This window comes from Typopeltis vanoorti, chromosome 25, assembly GCF_054136105.1.
Source record: "Typopeltis vanoorti isolate ZY-2024b chromosome 25, IOZ_Tvanoo_1.0, whole genome shotgun sequence".
NCBI classification, from domain to species: Eukaryota; Metazoa; Arthropoda; class Arachnida; order Uropygi; family Thelyphonidae; genus Typopeltis; species Typopeltis vanoorti.
The window spans coordinates 35,758,020-35,774,368 of NC_143573.1; the positions used below are offsets into that span (position 1 = coordinate 35,758,020).

Sequence of the window (16,349 nt, forward strand, 5' to 3'; positions counted from 1 at the left end):
ATCAATTAATTGTAACCAAATCTGTGTAGAGTGGGGGAACAACGTGTTTGGTTTAAGATATATTAGAAAACAATAATGAAGGAGAATGCTATATTTGGTTTGTATATTTGAATTACTCAAAGGTATGTGAACCATCATTAAGTCATGTGAGAATGGGAAATGTAAAGGAAAGAATAAGTGTGAGTAGAAATACCTTCATTAATAGCAAACAAATTATTAATAATTAGCATTTGTGATATGTGTGCCCTATAAATTGCTGGGTAAAGTGAATAGCATGTGATCCTATAAAGTCTAGACATGAATAAGTGAATTTATGATGGCATAATTAAAAAAAAAAAAATTTACGAGGAGAGGGAAAGATTTGTTTACAAAGTATAAATAAGTAACCAATAATAAACAGTCCCTATATGTATTCAGTAGTTCAGACATGGCAGGAAAACATGTGGTTTGATGGAGCAGCAAATCATCTTGTAAAATTTGTTGTGCATGTTATGTGTATTTCTCTGGTTTATGTATATTTCACTTCATTTACTAAGACTTTTCTTTTGTTTATTGAGACTCAGTATACATTTTATGCAATAATAAGATACATAACACTCAATCATTATCGGAATTAAATTACTCACACTTTTGGGAATCCTACATTCATTAGTTGTTTTTTTTAGTGTCAGTGGCTCTTGTCTTATCATTAATAGACATCTCATATGATAGTATATGATAACACATATGATAATATTTCATTGCAGATCCACAATTTCTTATAAATATGCATTAATTTTTATTCAGGGATAGATAAATTTTTACTATGTCTATTTCTGAAAACTAGAATAAAAATGTACCTGTACTGTGAAAAAAACTTTTCAACCTCAACAGATGCTATATTGCTCAACCAAGAAAAACAAATAGCTTTGTTTATCACTAAATATAGTAAACAGACATTTAACATCTGTGTACTATATTTAGGAACAATTAGTGTAATTAGAGGGAACACACTAATGGAAAAACACTCTGCTCCCACAGACGACTATGCTGCATAGTCCGTGGGAGCAGAGTGTTTTTCCTGATGCAAAGAGAACAGATTTATTGTAGCAGTAAACACAGCAGCTAACTAAACACATTTGTCCTAACGTCCTCTTTCAAATATTCAGTTCCAGAAAATATGTGTAACTGAATTACCATATCACAATAACTGTTTATAATATAGTCACTGGATATAGAAAGCACTCAATTTATGAAAAGCTAAATATATATATAAAAAACTTGAAATCAGGAATTGCATTTCAGATATTCGATATCATCCAGACACTTAACAAATGCTAATTTTAGAAATAAAGTTCTAAAATTCCGGGAATAAAGAAATGTCAGACACCCAAGTGCAAATGTGACAACGCATTAATATAATTTTAAATATGGAAAGCATAAAGATCAAACGAACAATAGCTATGCTTCATGCACGCCCTTTATGTGAGAAGCACAAAGGGTTTATGCTTCACAGTGAGATTAGATTATCATTGGCAAAGAATGGAGTGAGACACGGATAATTTGAATTTTGATATGATTTTTAAATACAACAGTATAATACACACACAGAAATCAGGAAAAAGTAATCACTTGGGAAATTATTTTTCTGGATTGAATCAAAGAAAGGCTGAAATAACTCGTTTTATTATTTATGCGCAAGTTCCAACTTCCTGTTTTTCCTTGGGAATTACAAAATGTGTTAGCATATTTTCATAAAATGAAGGTTTTTCTTTCAGTTCCAACATCAATGTCTTTTCAATAGCGATTAAGCTTAGGCCACACAGCCTTTCCTGTGTTTGCGTTCTTCTATAACACAGCTATTCTCTTCATAGCTGAAAAAAATGCTCAACTGTAGCAGTAGAGCTTGGAATCAACATGACAGGTTCTGCTAACTTCTAAATTTCCTTGAATGCAACTTGAAGTTGATTTTCTTGCATGAATTTTAATAAGTGATCTGGTTTCCTGACAAATTCATCAGAAGAAAAGATTATTTTCAGTCATTTTTCAATCGAATATAGACAAAAACTGTGCAATAGAAATCCTTTAAGTTTTCTAAAATATCATCAGGAAATGTCTTTGCATACTGACCATATCCTTCACTACAAAGAAGTTGAAAAAAAAAAATTCAAGTTTTGAAAGTGAAGAGAATCTTTCTTCCATCTCCAGGCACCTGCAGTCTACTATTCCCTGGTATAATTGAAGGCATATGCTCTTCTCCGTCTCTTCAGTCCCATTTCATCTCTTAGGTCTCTACTCATCAACTGTATGCTTCTCCTTTGATGCTGAAACCCAAATATAATCAGATCCATGTTCCCTGTCATTCTTAAGCTGCTTCATAGTGTCATGCACTTTATTTATGACAGTACAATATATCTAAGTATAAATAGAACAGAAAAAATTTCTAGTAACAAAATTGTTTGAAAATCTTGCAAGAAATGCAAGATTTCTGATGCAAGAGCTCTGATTACAGCATCCACATCTCATTCCCCAGAATTCTCCACTATGTGTTCAAAAAATTCATTGAGTTGACTTCTGTGATGTTTTACTGTGCTTGTTAAACAGGAAGTAAAGTTCCATCTGGTTGGTGTGACGGAAGGTAATTTTAGCAACAAAATCTTGCAAAGCATTTATTCTTTTCAATGATTTAGAAAAATGCCACTAATGCACTGATAGTTTGGAAAAACAATCTATATTCCTTGATATTCAAGAGGCTTTGCTTCAGAACTAAATTCAAAATGCAGGCATAGCAATGCATAATTATTGCTAAAGGATAAGTCGGCCAAACAATCATATGTTTGGCCGACTAACTGTTCCTTAATATTAAATTCCTCAACTCTGTGTACAACATGTTTAAAAAACTCCACTAGATGTTCTATCGTCACTTATGTCTGTAAATCTGATGAACCTTTCATGTATTTGCCTGTCATGGACAAAACAGGAAAATGGTTGCTAGCTGCGATTTTGACATCACACTAGAAGTTTCATCCAGAATAATAGCCACAAATGTAGTGGCAGCAATTTCTTTCTTTCTTTCTTTTTTTTTTATAGCATCTTTAACTAGATGTACCACTCACTACCCAGTAGCCCTTTGTGAATAACAACAGTTAGAGATATCATGCTTGTCTTATACAGAAGTGGCAGGTTTTTCATCAATCAAAACATGCATACTAGTCATAAGAATACATGCTATAAGCAGTCTCCTAGCCTTAGTTGCTTTGATCATAATTCCAAGCAGTAGCAGTGATCATGATGGTTCTAAAAATAATGGCATTATCAATTTTTCAAAATTCTGTGAATCAAGCGAGTGAATATTGTATGTAAGCATTACTAAGTACTAGTCCTAGCACTCATTTTTCTCAGTGTTGGACAATAATTTTCATTCTTAAACTGCATCAGGATTGCTTGATAATGTAAAGGGGGGGGGGATTCTCCTCTTGTTATAATTCCATTTTTGTTGGGAAAAGACTTTGAAATGATCATAATTTTTTTTATTTTATTTGTTCTAAAATAATTTGAAAAAAATTATGGGTATATTTTCTTTTGCTATAGTTGAATTTGTTTTTTGGCAGAATGATTTTAAATAAGTTTTCCTTCTGACATAACAAGAAAAATCAAAATTCTATATAGTACTTAATGCCAAAAATGATTCTAGATCCAGTTGTGATAATAATAAATGATGTTGCTATACAAGAATGTATTTGCTTACAAAATGCACTTTTTTATGATCATTTCATTACTTTGTGCAGTATGGGCAGGGGAAAGGTTACATGCACCCACAAGTTTCCCTGTGGGTGTATGTAACTTCCTATAATGCTTTTGCATTAAGAGATACTGAGGCAATTGATGAGAACTCGACAGTTCCTATATTCAAGTAGACTAGGCATGAAGATTAATTTCAAGCAAACTTTTGCTTGCTGATGCTTAAACAAAAGGATTAAAACAAGAATATAGTTTCTTGTCAAGTATAATATACTTTTTTGATGAAGCCTAGTTTTATGTGAAGTCGTATTTGAATATTTTTGGAATTTGACATCAGCCTGAATCTCTGTAGACATTGCAATAGCAATGTCTATCCATTGTTGACTACATGCTCTGCTGTCTCATTTACTTTAAAAAACACTGTATAACCAGATAATTGACTTAGAAAACAAAAATTTAGTCTTCAGAAAGCAGCCAAAAATCTTTTGACCATCTTAAGCAAAAAAAAAAAAAAGGAAGGGGGGGAGGAATGTTTGTGTTTCATTCCAAATGAAACGTATTGAATGTCAGGAAAGAATGTATATAAATTTCCATTATGAAAGATAACTCCTTTTAGCCTTCTCACTAAATATTTCCTATTAATCCTACGGAGGTCGTGGCTGATCTGATAGATACAATCAAATTGTTTTAATATAAATATTCTTATACATATCCAATTATAGCTTGGAAGTCATGACTAGCTGTGCATACATATATTACAAGTGATATTCCGCACTGTTTATGCCGTCAGTTTAGTTTAACATGTGTTATGTAAAGGTTTGTGATATTTGATAGTAAATTGTATCTAAGAGATACCGTGAACTCCAATGTCAGTATAGTATTGGTTTAGTTGTTTTTTTTTAATTTATCATTGAAAATGGCTGGAAAAATATATCGATTGGATAATCCATCAGATGTTGAAGAGATTCAGCGAACGTTACTCGAGTCTGATGATGATAATGATAGAGTGGAATGCGAAAGTGAAAGTGATATTTGATAGTAAATTGTATCTGAGAGATACTGCGAACTCTGATGTCAGTATAGTATTGGTTTAGTTTTTTTTTCTTCTTTGTTTCTTTGTTCAATAATTTCTAGATTGTAACTGAAAATAAATAAACCATCATGTATTATATTTGCAGTGTTTGTTTTAAACGTTTTATTGCATTTCAGCACATACTAGTAATGAATGTATCTCTCAGATACACGCAACCTAAGCTGCAATTTTTTCGAACGCAACCTCCACAGAGTTAAAAAGACAAAAATGATTTTGAAAAAAAAACTGTGATAGCAAAAATTAAAAGTAATGATAGCAAAAAAATTTGTTTCGGAATCAGCATGCAAAATTTATTAGAGTAATTAAGATCATATTTAAGACATAGTCATTAATATTTAAGAAAATAAAACAATGACAAGAGCACTTTATTAAAAATTCATTTTGGATTTATATATCTCTCTCTCTTTTAGTATGGAAGTCACTTTCACTTATAGCAGACACAAACACTGTTGAATTTACTCAGCATAGTAAACTACCATGAAGTTCCAACTAAAGCCCCATGACATCAGATATTGATTCAAAAATATAGAAAATAGAAGTAAAATTATGAAAAAATGTCTCAGAAATGAAGAAATCAAAAGTTTATTTCCTCCATAACCTTGGCAGTATTGGAACAGATGTGTACATAAAGTGTCATAAATGTTTTGTGTTTTAAGTCCATCTTCAGTAAATGCATTTTTTGTTTTTGTTGTATATTTAAAATAATTTAAGTTTTTATTAGTATTGTCTTATGTGATTGTAAATTTAACACTGAATTGTAAGAAAAATTGCAAAGTATTTTGTTCTTAATAAAAAAAAAAGAAGTCAAGATGTTCACATCATAATATTTCTATTTTTAATTTGGAATATTCCTTTTATAACATTTTCAGTCAGGTTATTTGAAATATGCTGCATTAAATTTTATACATATATTTTAGAGTGAATATTTTCAAATTTTAATCCTAAATGATGTGAAATTATGTTATCAAGTATTTTGTGTGGGCTTGAAGATAGTAGGAAAATCATGTATTTTGAAACCAGATACGATCAAATAAGGCATCAGTTCCCAACCGGTGATACACGTACCCCTGGGGATACGTGCTGGGGCACACAAAAAATAATCAGTAATGGCAGAAAAACAAGTAAAGTAAACCATGGTTAATTAAAAACGTTAGTTATGGAACAATAAATGTCAGTATTTAAAAACAGCTATTTTGAAAACAAAGGGTACAATTTATAGAAATGGGTTTAAAAGGGATACACAAGTGGAAAAATTTGGGAACCACTGAAATAAGGCAAAGCAACATATGTGTTTGTATATAAATAAACATGAAACATATTGGTAAGGACTGCGGTAAGCAGTGCAGTTAATTAACCATACTAACTTGGGAACATAGTGGTTAACAGATGTGAGCATAGCTTTGCCATCATTGTATATCTAGTAGCATGCAATGAGATAGACAATGAATTCCCTTGTAGCTCCAAATTAATTTACCAGTACTTAATTTCAACATTCTTGAATACAGTGGTTTCATTATAGTTTAATGGATTTCTTGGAATAGTATGAACTCTTTTCACTTTCACTAGAAAAGAAAGAAATGCTTCTTGATCTTACTGATGATTTCTGTTGTAAACCACAAGAAAATAGTTTTTCAAATTGCAGTTTCTGTGATCAAGTTGTATTGTTTTCTAAGTATCAGTGTATGTTAGTCCATTTACTCATAATGTCTCACAATCATTTCCTACTCTGCTATTTAGATCCCCAACAAGGACCAACTTTTCCTTTTTCATTGTGTCAGTTGCTTTTTCTAAAGCCTCAAAAAATTCCTCCACTTCTACCTTAGTAGAACCTTCTGTGGGACCATAGGCACAAATAAGTCTCATTGTCCAGTTCCCCATTCTCATATTTGCCCACGTTACTCTACTTGAGACTGACTGCCATTCAAGAAGATTAGCCTCGTATTTTGTGTTGAATACTATGGCTACTCCTTCTTTTCCTTGATTGTCATTTCCTGAATATAACATTTTGTATTTATTGCTCAGAAATAAATACAAAATGTTATATTTTAATATAACAATTTTTAAGTACACCAATTAACTTACTTTAGAGAAGAAAAGACAAAATTTATAAACACCATAAAAATGTAAAAGTAAAAATTCATGCATAAGTTTCTGTGGTTAAGATGTTCAATAGAAATATTCCGGTTTTGTGACCACATGCTTATTAGAGAACTGTTTTTAAAATACTAAACAAGTACTAAAAATAATCCGACAAGTTTCGTTAGTCGTAAGACTAGCATCTTCAGGGGTGAAGAGAACTAACAGTTTAAAGCACAAACTATAAGAAATTACGAAAAACAAGTTCATTTGTTGGTATTATGAACATCAAAAAAAAAATTAAAAACCTAATCAACTTCACTTTTTTTTTTTTTTTTGTATTTCCGATCTTTTTGCAATCCACTTTACATCTTTTCATAGCTTGTAAGTTACAAAACAATGCACTAAAAGATAAAAAGTTACATATGCTTGAATAATGAATTTCATCTTTCATTGCATCTTCATATGTAATCATCAAATAAGGAAAGCTCGCTCTTTTCTATTTCTGAATTGCTGGTCTTCACAATCTCTGAGATATTTTGAGATGTCATACTGTTCTTCATAATCTCAGGAACTTTGACTCTTCTCCTTCGTGAGGGATCTTTCAAAAAGATTTCATATAACTTCTCTGTGCCATTCTGTATGCATCCTACCCTAGAGGTTTCCAAATATTTTAACCAGTGTGCACTTGAATGCATTATCTTAAATTTTCTGATCCTCTTTTTTTAATAATTATAAAGTCGAATGTCCTTTTTTGTGTGTTAAGCTCAATGACCTCTTGCAGCCAAGCAACTTGGCTTCTCTGAAACCTGATTACTGCTTATGAATAAAAAAAAAAATGTGCTAATATGTTTTATTCCCTATAGGGAGTCAAGACCATTTTAGTACCATCTAGCTTCTTGGAGACTGAAGGGACAGTTCACTTTCCACTGGCAGGCAGGTGTGTTAGAGACCACCATCTTGTGGTCTCTAACCTAAGCTAAGACTATATTAATGTCTGAAATAGTGTAGGTTCTACAGAGGTTTTTTAGTTTCTGGGAGAAAAAACCTGCTTGCCTGTGCCAGAGATTGGGCATTTAATCCTGTTTGCATGGTCTGCTAATCTGTAAACTGCATGTGTACTCTTGGCCAGTTTGCCTGTTTCACTCGATGAAAAACTCTGACTCTGGTTTTCAGAATGAAAAAACCTGTTAACCTTCATATGAGATTGGCTAACTCACCATATGAAAAGCCTTGATAAACGTTAATGTTCTAGACATAATTCAAACCCAGGTCTTTACAGCCAAAGGGTATATTTGATACTGATTGAGCTAAGGAGACTCTCAAAACAATTGTTTTTAATAATGAAATTTTATAATAAAATGTTTATACTCCAAAATATTCTTAATCTGAAATTTAATTTTAATTAAAAATGCATATAAGAGGTTATACTATACATTGCTAAAACGATTTTTGATTAAAATTGTGATAGGTTTGAAGAGAAGGGGAGGAGGGAAAAAGTTTTTTTTTTTTTGTAAGTGATAAGGTGTCATTCAGGTAAAGAGAAGTTTCAATGCTGATCATATCACACTCAGTCTAAACTTCAATGGGTAAAATTTTAATATTAGAAAAGATATATTCAGGGATGGAGAGAATTTTGCTAATTGTTTGGGAGATACTTGTGCATGTTGCTATTTATTTAAGGCCCTATATTTCAGGTTGAAATATATAGTCTTAAATAAATATTATTACTTATCCCTTATATGTGTCTCTCCCATGTTAATTAAAGAAATTGTTTGGATAATCAGTAGCATCCACTGTAGATTAGGAAGGATTATTAGGTATCTCAATATTAACAAACTTTATTTTCCTAATGGTACACAACCTTCCTTTTATGGTGCGTGCGCGCACACACACACAGAGAGAGAGAGAGAGCCTATAAGCATATACTTTTGCAACCCCATCTCTGTCAATAATATGGTATTATAATAAACTGTAAGCCCAATTTTTTTTCCCAACAAGGCATCCCTCAGCTGAATTTAGATAGGTGCCACACCTTACTAATGGCTACAACTCCAACATAATTAACATATATAATCATCCCCCTCTAATCCAATCCTCTACACACAGATTATGGTAGTACTGTTATTACCTACATCTGGGGGGGGGGTAAGTGAGAATCTTAAGAAAATAGTCTATGTACTGCTTTCAAATTCCACTTGAAACTGGCTATTCTTATCCTCTATCCTGAAGACCCTCCCTCTCAGAGTTCCTGGCAACTGGAGAATTAGCTGACATCCATTTGGAAGAACATATGAATTGCATCTGTCATCACTACTGCAGACAATTAGGTTTAACAGGCTGTGCATTGGACACTACTTTCAAAATTAAAAGGAAGAAAACTATTTTGCTTTCTGCATCAAGTTTAAATCTGAGACTTTTTAGCTACTCTTAAAAGCCAACCTAACAAATAATTACGCAGATTTCCAAGATGAAAAGCCAAATGGTTATTTTTTTCTGGCGAAGTTAATTTATTAAGGGATTTTTATCCCCTTAATTTACGCAGATTTCCATTGAAAACGTTGGATGAATTGGCTGTCTGTTTTTGATCTAGCTTCAAACTTCATTATTATTGTATGGGTATTTCCATGGAGTCAGATCATCATGGGATGAGTCATTGGACTCTTGAACTTGCTGAACAAAATTTTCATGCTCATCTTTCATTGTATCTGTGTTCTTTGGAACAACTTCATTGTTTTTCTAAGATCACTGTTCAAGAAACAGTCAACAGATTCTTACTCTCTCATCTATTCACTGCATTGCTGTGCTAGAGATTGCAAGATTTTCTGTGTGGGTCACTTACCATCGATATGATTGTAAGAATCTACAAGATACGAGGAAATTAAATCAGAGGTATTCATTTTAGCAAGCAAGGTTTCTTAGTGTCCATAGTGTAAAGGCACTTAGTTAAGACTACACTTTTAGTTCCATTTTATTTTGTGTTGCTTGTATGTATCATTTCAATTTATATTGTACAGATGAAGATGTCTGTGACAAAATATTACCAGCATTAAACTGTTCAATTGTTTTTGTTGTTTTCGTTCCATTAAATCAGCAATTTTCACTTTGTGGGGGCACTAAGCAATGGTCAGTGTTGTTTGTTTTCAAACACATCTCCCATGTACTTGCTGTTCTATCCACTTTATTTTAATATGGCAATATTTTTAATGTACCACTTATTTAACTGTAGCATTAAAAATAGTTTGAGAGAAAAAAAATTCATTTAAAAAAACGGTTCTTAGGAAGCAGCATTTAGACATTAGCCCTACGATGAGAATGATTACTCGGTGAGAAGTAAACGGATAAGTAGCATCATTAAGCAATGAAATTAGCCCAATACAATGAACAAAATTCCAAAGACTTCCAAGGAAAGAAAGATTCTTCTTTCCCTGTTACAAGTAAAAGGGAAAGAAGAAGAATGATGGTTGAATAACTTTAATGACTAATGATAGTGGGATGGTAACAGGAGTTGAAGCAATATTTGAATGACAGTGATTACTTGACACGAGAGTGTATCCTCCAGGTGGAGATATTATAGTGAAAGAGTTAGAATATTTTAGTCACATTGTGAATGCTGCATGGGATTGGATATTGGTCTTTGTATTAGGAAAAGGTCCCAGTCATGGTTGTAGCATCCCAAGGGGAAAGAGTAAAAATAGTTCTGTTACGTAAGGTTCAAGATGCAGGTAGCAAATTATAGACGAACAGAATTTCAGGCACAGTTAAGGTACTAAAAAATAGGTTGAGGACAGAGTTCAAGAATGTGTGTAAAGAATATGATGTCTTATGGTAATCACTCAGCTTTTGTGGGGGGGGATCTAACTTTAGAAATTTACTCACTTTCTACATAATGAAGTGGTAGCTGAATTGGATGAAACTGCTATACTGTGATATTGCTGGACTTTATGATGGGATGTAACAATATACCAAATGAACATTATGTAAACTGGGGAAAATGGAAATGGTATGAATTAAATGACATGAGTAAGAGGAGGGTGGTTGAAGGAGAGATGTCAAAGAGAAATATATGACACAACAGGACTCTGTACTTGGGCCATCCAGAGATAGCTAGCCCAAGGCTGTCACTAATCACATATAGCATCGAGTAAAGAGAGGCAGGTGATAAATGTCGCCATCTCGTGGTCTCTAATCCTAACATTATGTTTACTATCTGAAAATAGTTTGGGTTCTACTCAATTTCTTGAGTTTATGGGACAAAAAACCAGAGTTTCAGGGAAATAAAAACCCTCTTTAAATAAAACCAACTAACTCGGGAACTGGTCGGAAAAAAAAGCTTAGTGAAATCTCCTCTTGTCGGTGACTTCAATTGAACTACCACACTCTTTCTTTGGGTGATCTAGCGCCATGGATGCCACTTTCACTGATCTATATAAGGATAAATTATCAAAAAAAAAAAAAAGATCACTCCTGACCCATTACATAAATTCCGGTTACTTCCTTTTTAAAAATACTATTTACTAACAGAATTTCGGCCTGGCCATGGGCAATCCATTGTGTCCTATATATATATATATATATATATATATATATATATATATTTATTTATTTATTATTATTATTATTGACACCTCCAAGGAGTCCGAAGCTCATAGCGGAAGGACACCTACAACTGTCTCAACCACTACGCTGAACCTCCACTACGAATCATCTCCATCTACCACCCACCACCACTACCACAACTAGTATTTTTTTGTCTGTAAATTGCATGTGTTCCAAAGGGCCGATTTGTCTGTATGCAGGATGAAAAACCCGAGTTTCCGGGAGAAAAAACCCTGCTACCTCCGTATGAGATTGGCTAACTCACCAATTGAAATCGTCCTACTAGGGGGGGGCTCTTCCCACTGACGCCTATGGCGTCCAACCCCCCCCCCCCCGCCAGAGTTCTGGACTGGTAGGCAGGTTCTCGAATTTTGAAGACTCGAAAGGGGGTGCCGCCCTCCCCCCTACGGCACCCAACTCTCCCGAGTTCCAGACTGGTAGACCGGTTCTACTTGAATTCTGATGGCTCGAATTTTGAAGACTCGACACTCAGGGTAGCCCCTGAGTTTCAAAACGTTTCAAATAACTTGACAAAAAATGTGACACAAAAACGTTACAAAAAAGCTTATCATTTTATAGAGTATGTATATATATTAGCAAGTTTATACTTAGTAACTTTTGAGGAAAAAAGCAATCAATTCATCCTTTTAAAGCCAAGAGTATGGAAACGTTATATTGATGATTTCTTAATTTGGAGCTATTAACCAAATTCCTTAAAGAAGTTCCTTAACAATCTCTACAATCAACATTCAAAAATACAATTTACTGCGGAATTGGAAGTTAACGGTTCTCTCTCTCCTGCTCTTGGATGTAAAACTCACTCATGTGTCAGAAAAACCCACAAATACCAATAGATACATTTATGAGCAATCTTATCTTTATCGTCCCCAGAAAGTTGGTTCCTATATCAGGTAAATGGGGTTCGTTCTCTTCTTAAAGAAGAACTAGTTTCTTCTTACAACCGTTCAGAAGAATGGTTATTGTAAACAGACTATTAATAAGCTACTATTTAATCCAGCTACTCGCCGTATAAGATAATGATGTAAAGGGCTTTATATGTTTACCTAATATCAGCTCCGTTTCACATAAAGGTAGCTAAAATTCTGAAGAAATTTAAAACGCGCACTTGTTTTACTTCTCTAATCAAACTCCTTTCGTTATTCGATGCACCTAAATTGAAACATGACAACTAAGGTATTCAGGAGTTTGTCATGTTTGGTGTAACTGGAATGTGCCCTATTTTGGTCAGACAGAGAAATCTATTGAGTTGCATATGGAAGAGGATATAAGAGACAACATGCGGCACATCTAGAGTCAGTGCTCTATCTAATCGCCCACACAGTGATACAGAAAAAATAAAACATTTTTAGATGCTATGATGAGCTTGTGAGAAGAATTATTGAATCAACAGAAATTGTTATCAATCTGGTCTACCTTAATTCCAACCTCGTCTATAACCTCTGTCATTCTTCAGCTATCAAATGCTTTCAAATATCAGCAAACCATTTGCTGCTTAATTTATAACTGTCATTCTCTTGTAATGTATATCTTTTGTGTTTCATATTTTCCTTTATGCACCAGGCGAAATTTTTTAAGAAGATGCAGCTAGTTGTGGGTTCAAATAATGGATAGTTTTTTTTTTATTTTGTTATCCCTTGGCTTTTACTCCCTAAATTTCTTCTTATCTTATATATATATGTATATATTGAAAAACACTGCTCTACTAATGAATAGAATCAGATCTATGTTTTTCTATTGGATCAGTTTTACTAAAGTTAGCACAAGGCTATGCATGCACCAACAATACATTCATAAACATTTATGCGATCTGAAATAATGTGGGTTCTATGGTCGATTTTCTTGAGTTTATGAAGAAAAACCCAAGAATTCCGCAGAAAAAATTTATTTCAGAGAGTAACATATCCTGTTAGGATTAGGTACCGAGAGACGGCAGCACTTATCTGTCGTTCTCTTCATCGGTGGCTGCCTATAATTAGTGATAGACATGGGCCAGCTATCTCTTATTGGCTACTGGTGGAGATTGAACTGCCCATTCGGTCTCCAAAAACTAGATAGGGTTTAAAGGCCTTGCTTTCTCCCTATAACAGAATAAAAAGGTGCTAGCTTATTATTATTACATTTACGCATAAAACAATATTTTTGTTTCTTTTTATTGTAATTTTGTATAATATATAATCTCATTCTAAATTTTCCGTGCTTAAGGAGAATCCTGTCTTAATAACAGCCCTGCCAGTTAGTACTGTGGAATCTAGATGTCTGAGTTAATAGATGGGCAGTAGATAGCGATGCGAGTTGATAATAATAGTAGTGTCGTCGTGTAGATGGAGGATTTGGTAGAAGAAAGAGTGAATTGTGCAGTATAGTGGTGTGCCCTCCTATGATGAGTTCTTGGATTCCTTGTATGCTATGCAATAATAATTATGATAAGGAAGAATATTTAAAACCATGCTGACTATACAAAATTAAATAAATTGCACGATTATACAAAGAATCTAATAAACCTATACATCTGTGGAATATCGACATCCACACCAAAGGTCCTGGCGGCTCAGCTGTAGGGGAAAAAGAAATGCATCGCCAATTTAGCCTTATGGTTACCAAGTGAATGATCACTATGGGTGACTTAAATTTTCCAAACATTGATTGGGTAGAAGGGAGAGCTCAGGATAAGAAAGAACAGGAATTTACTGAATTCTTGCGAGACAACTTTCTCAAGCAGCATGTGAAAGAAGGAACTCACGGTCAGTGTTGGATTTGCCCATAGCGTCAAAAGGGATCTCTGCCAAAAATATGGCTATTTTGCCACCAATTGGTGACACTGATCATGCTGTTCTTTCTTGGGAAGTATCTACTTGTATTGAAACTCCGATAAAAACAGGCTACATGCTGAACTACGAAGCTGGAAATTATGATCAACTTAGGAGAATACCAGCTTTGGTCCCATGGTATCAGTTAATGAATGGAACAAATGTCAACAATCATGGGATTCTTTGAAAAAGTGCTTGAATGAGGCGGTATCTCAATGTATCCCTAGTGTTCGAAGAATAAATAGGTTGGGAGTGAAATGGATGTGCAGCCTTATTGCTTAATACGGCTGCACATCCATTTCACTCCCAAGAGATCTTGTAGATTTCTTGCTTGAGATCCACACGAAGAAGATGATGTGGAAAGAATAGCGTGAGAATAAGAGACAGAGGAGTTATAAAATATATAAAGCTTAGACCAGAAATGTAACGAGTATTGTGAGAAAAGCTAAAACTGAATATAAAAATAATTGGCCATGCGAGCTAAAGGCAACCCACAAGAAGTTATGCCACAAGGAAAAGAAAGAATGAATGTAGAATAACTTTATTGAATGCAGATGGCAAACGCATGTCAGAAGCTAAGGAGATTGATCATCTAATGAGTACTCACTTTGCTAAGATATATCAACCGGGTGTATGTAGCATGGTGCACATTGCTACTGCTACGTTAAATGAAGAGTTAGAGATTCATGAAATGAGGTTGACGAGTTCTTGCATAACCTGGATAAGAATTTATCAATAGGGACAGATGGAATATCAGCTGGTTTGCTAAAGAAATATTCAGTCGAATTGGTTATGTCTTTCACATGTTTGTATAACTTGAGTCTCAGCTCAGGATTGATACCACAGGAATGTATAGATAGTTCCATTGTACAAGGGTGGTACAAAAGCTGATGTGTCTAACTATTGAGCTATCAATATTTCTGATGTGGTTGTGAAGATTTTAGAGAAGGTAAGAACTCATATAGAAATGGGTAGACAAGCATTCTATAGAGCAGGGGTTCTCAAAATTTTTAAATTTTGTACCACATAAATAAGAATCAACAAATATATGTATACCACCATAAAAGCATTTACCGATTAAAAATCAATACATCCCAAATGGAGTGTTTATAATCAAAGAATGAAACATTTTAAATTATATTATTTATTTATATTCGTAAATGAAACTTTTACATTATATAATGAAATATAGTAAATGGTGGGTATGAGCAAATATTAAGGAGAATTATTATTGGTGAGGATTAATGCGACGGATGAGCCTGTTTCACTGTAACCAATTCCGATACGTAGCGCTTTATCTTCATTAATTTCAAACGTAAGTCAGGTTCAAGTTGCAACCGTGTCCTATATTTATTTTTAATTAATAGCATGGCTGAAAACCCAGTTTCGCAAAGATATGATGTGTGGAAAGACATTAAAAATTTTATCGCTTTGTCGGAAATATACTTATATTCATCTCTTCTTTTTAACCAAAAATTGCATAAATTATCTTTTTTCAACTTATTCATGAGATTTCTGTCACATGAAATATCAATGAGTTGATCTCTTTCTTGAATTGAAATATTATCTAGCACAGTATCCGAAAAAGAAAACGGGTCTCTTATCCAACTTTCATTTTCTATATTTTCAGGAAAGTAGGAATGAAAATTATTAACGAGTCCTATGCAGCGTTTTTCTATATCTTCAATTAGTTGTTCATTCAGTGACAGATCATTTTCCTGGAGATACTCTTCTAATGGTGGTAATGTAGCAATTTTCTTCCTTTTCACGTCCTTAATTATGCATTCTGGTATTTTCACAGCTGCATTTATTTTGTCATGTACAGTAAAGACAGTTATATTGGAATCTTGTAAACTAGAATTCAATTCGTTCAGTTTTCCCAAAATATCGAACAAATATGCTAAACGTGATAGCCAGAGTTCGTCAGTAAAACAATGGCGGAGTTCAAATTTGAATTCTGACAGGATTATTTGGACCTCTGAACATAATTCGAAGAGTCGAGTTAAAACTTTTCCTCTTGACAACCACCGCAT

At 33.6% G+C, this 16,349-nt stretch overlaps 1 protein-coding gene across 1 annotated transcript; it reads right to left on the reverse strand.

Moving 5' to 3' along the window:
* Nucleotides 1-15,557: 15,557 nt before the first annotated feature.
* LOC150092663 (zinc finger BED domain-containing protein 5-like) lies at nucleotides 15,558-16,349 on the reverse strand. Its single transcript, XM_090414253.1, has one exon. The coding sequence runs from the start codon at nucleotides 16,347-16,349 to the stop codon at nucleotides 15,558-15,560; it is 792 nt and encodes a 263-aa protein (XP_090270379.1).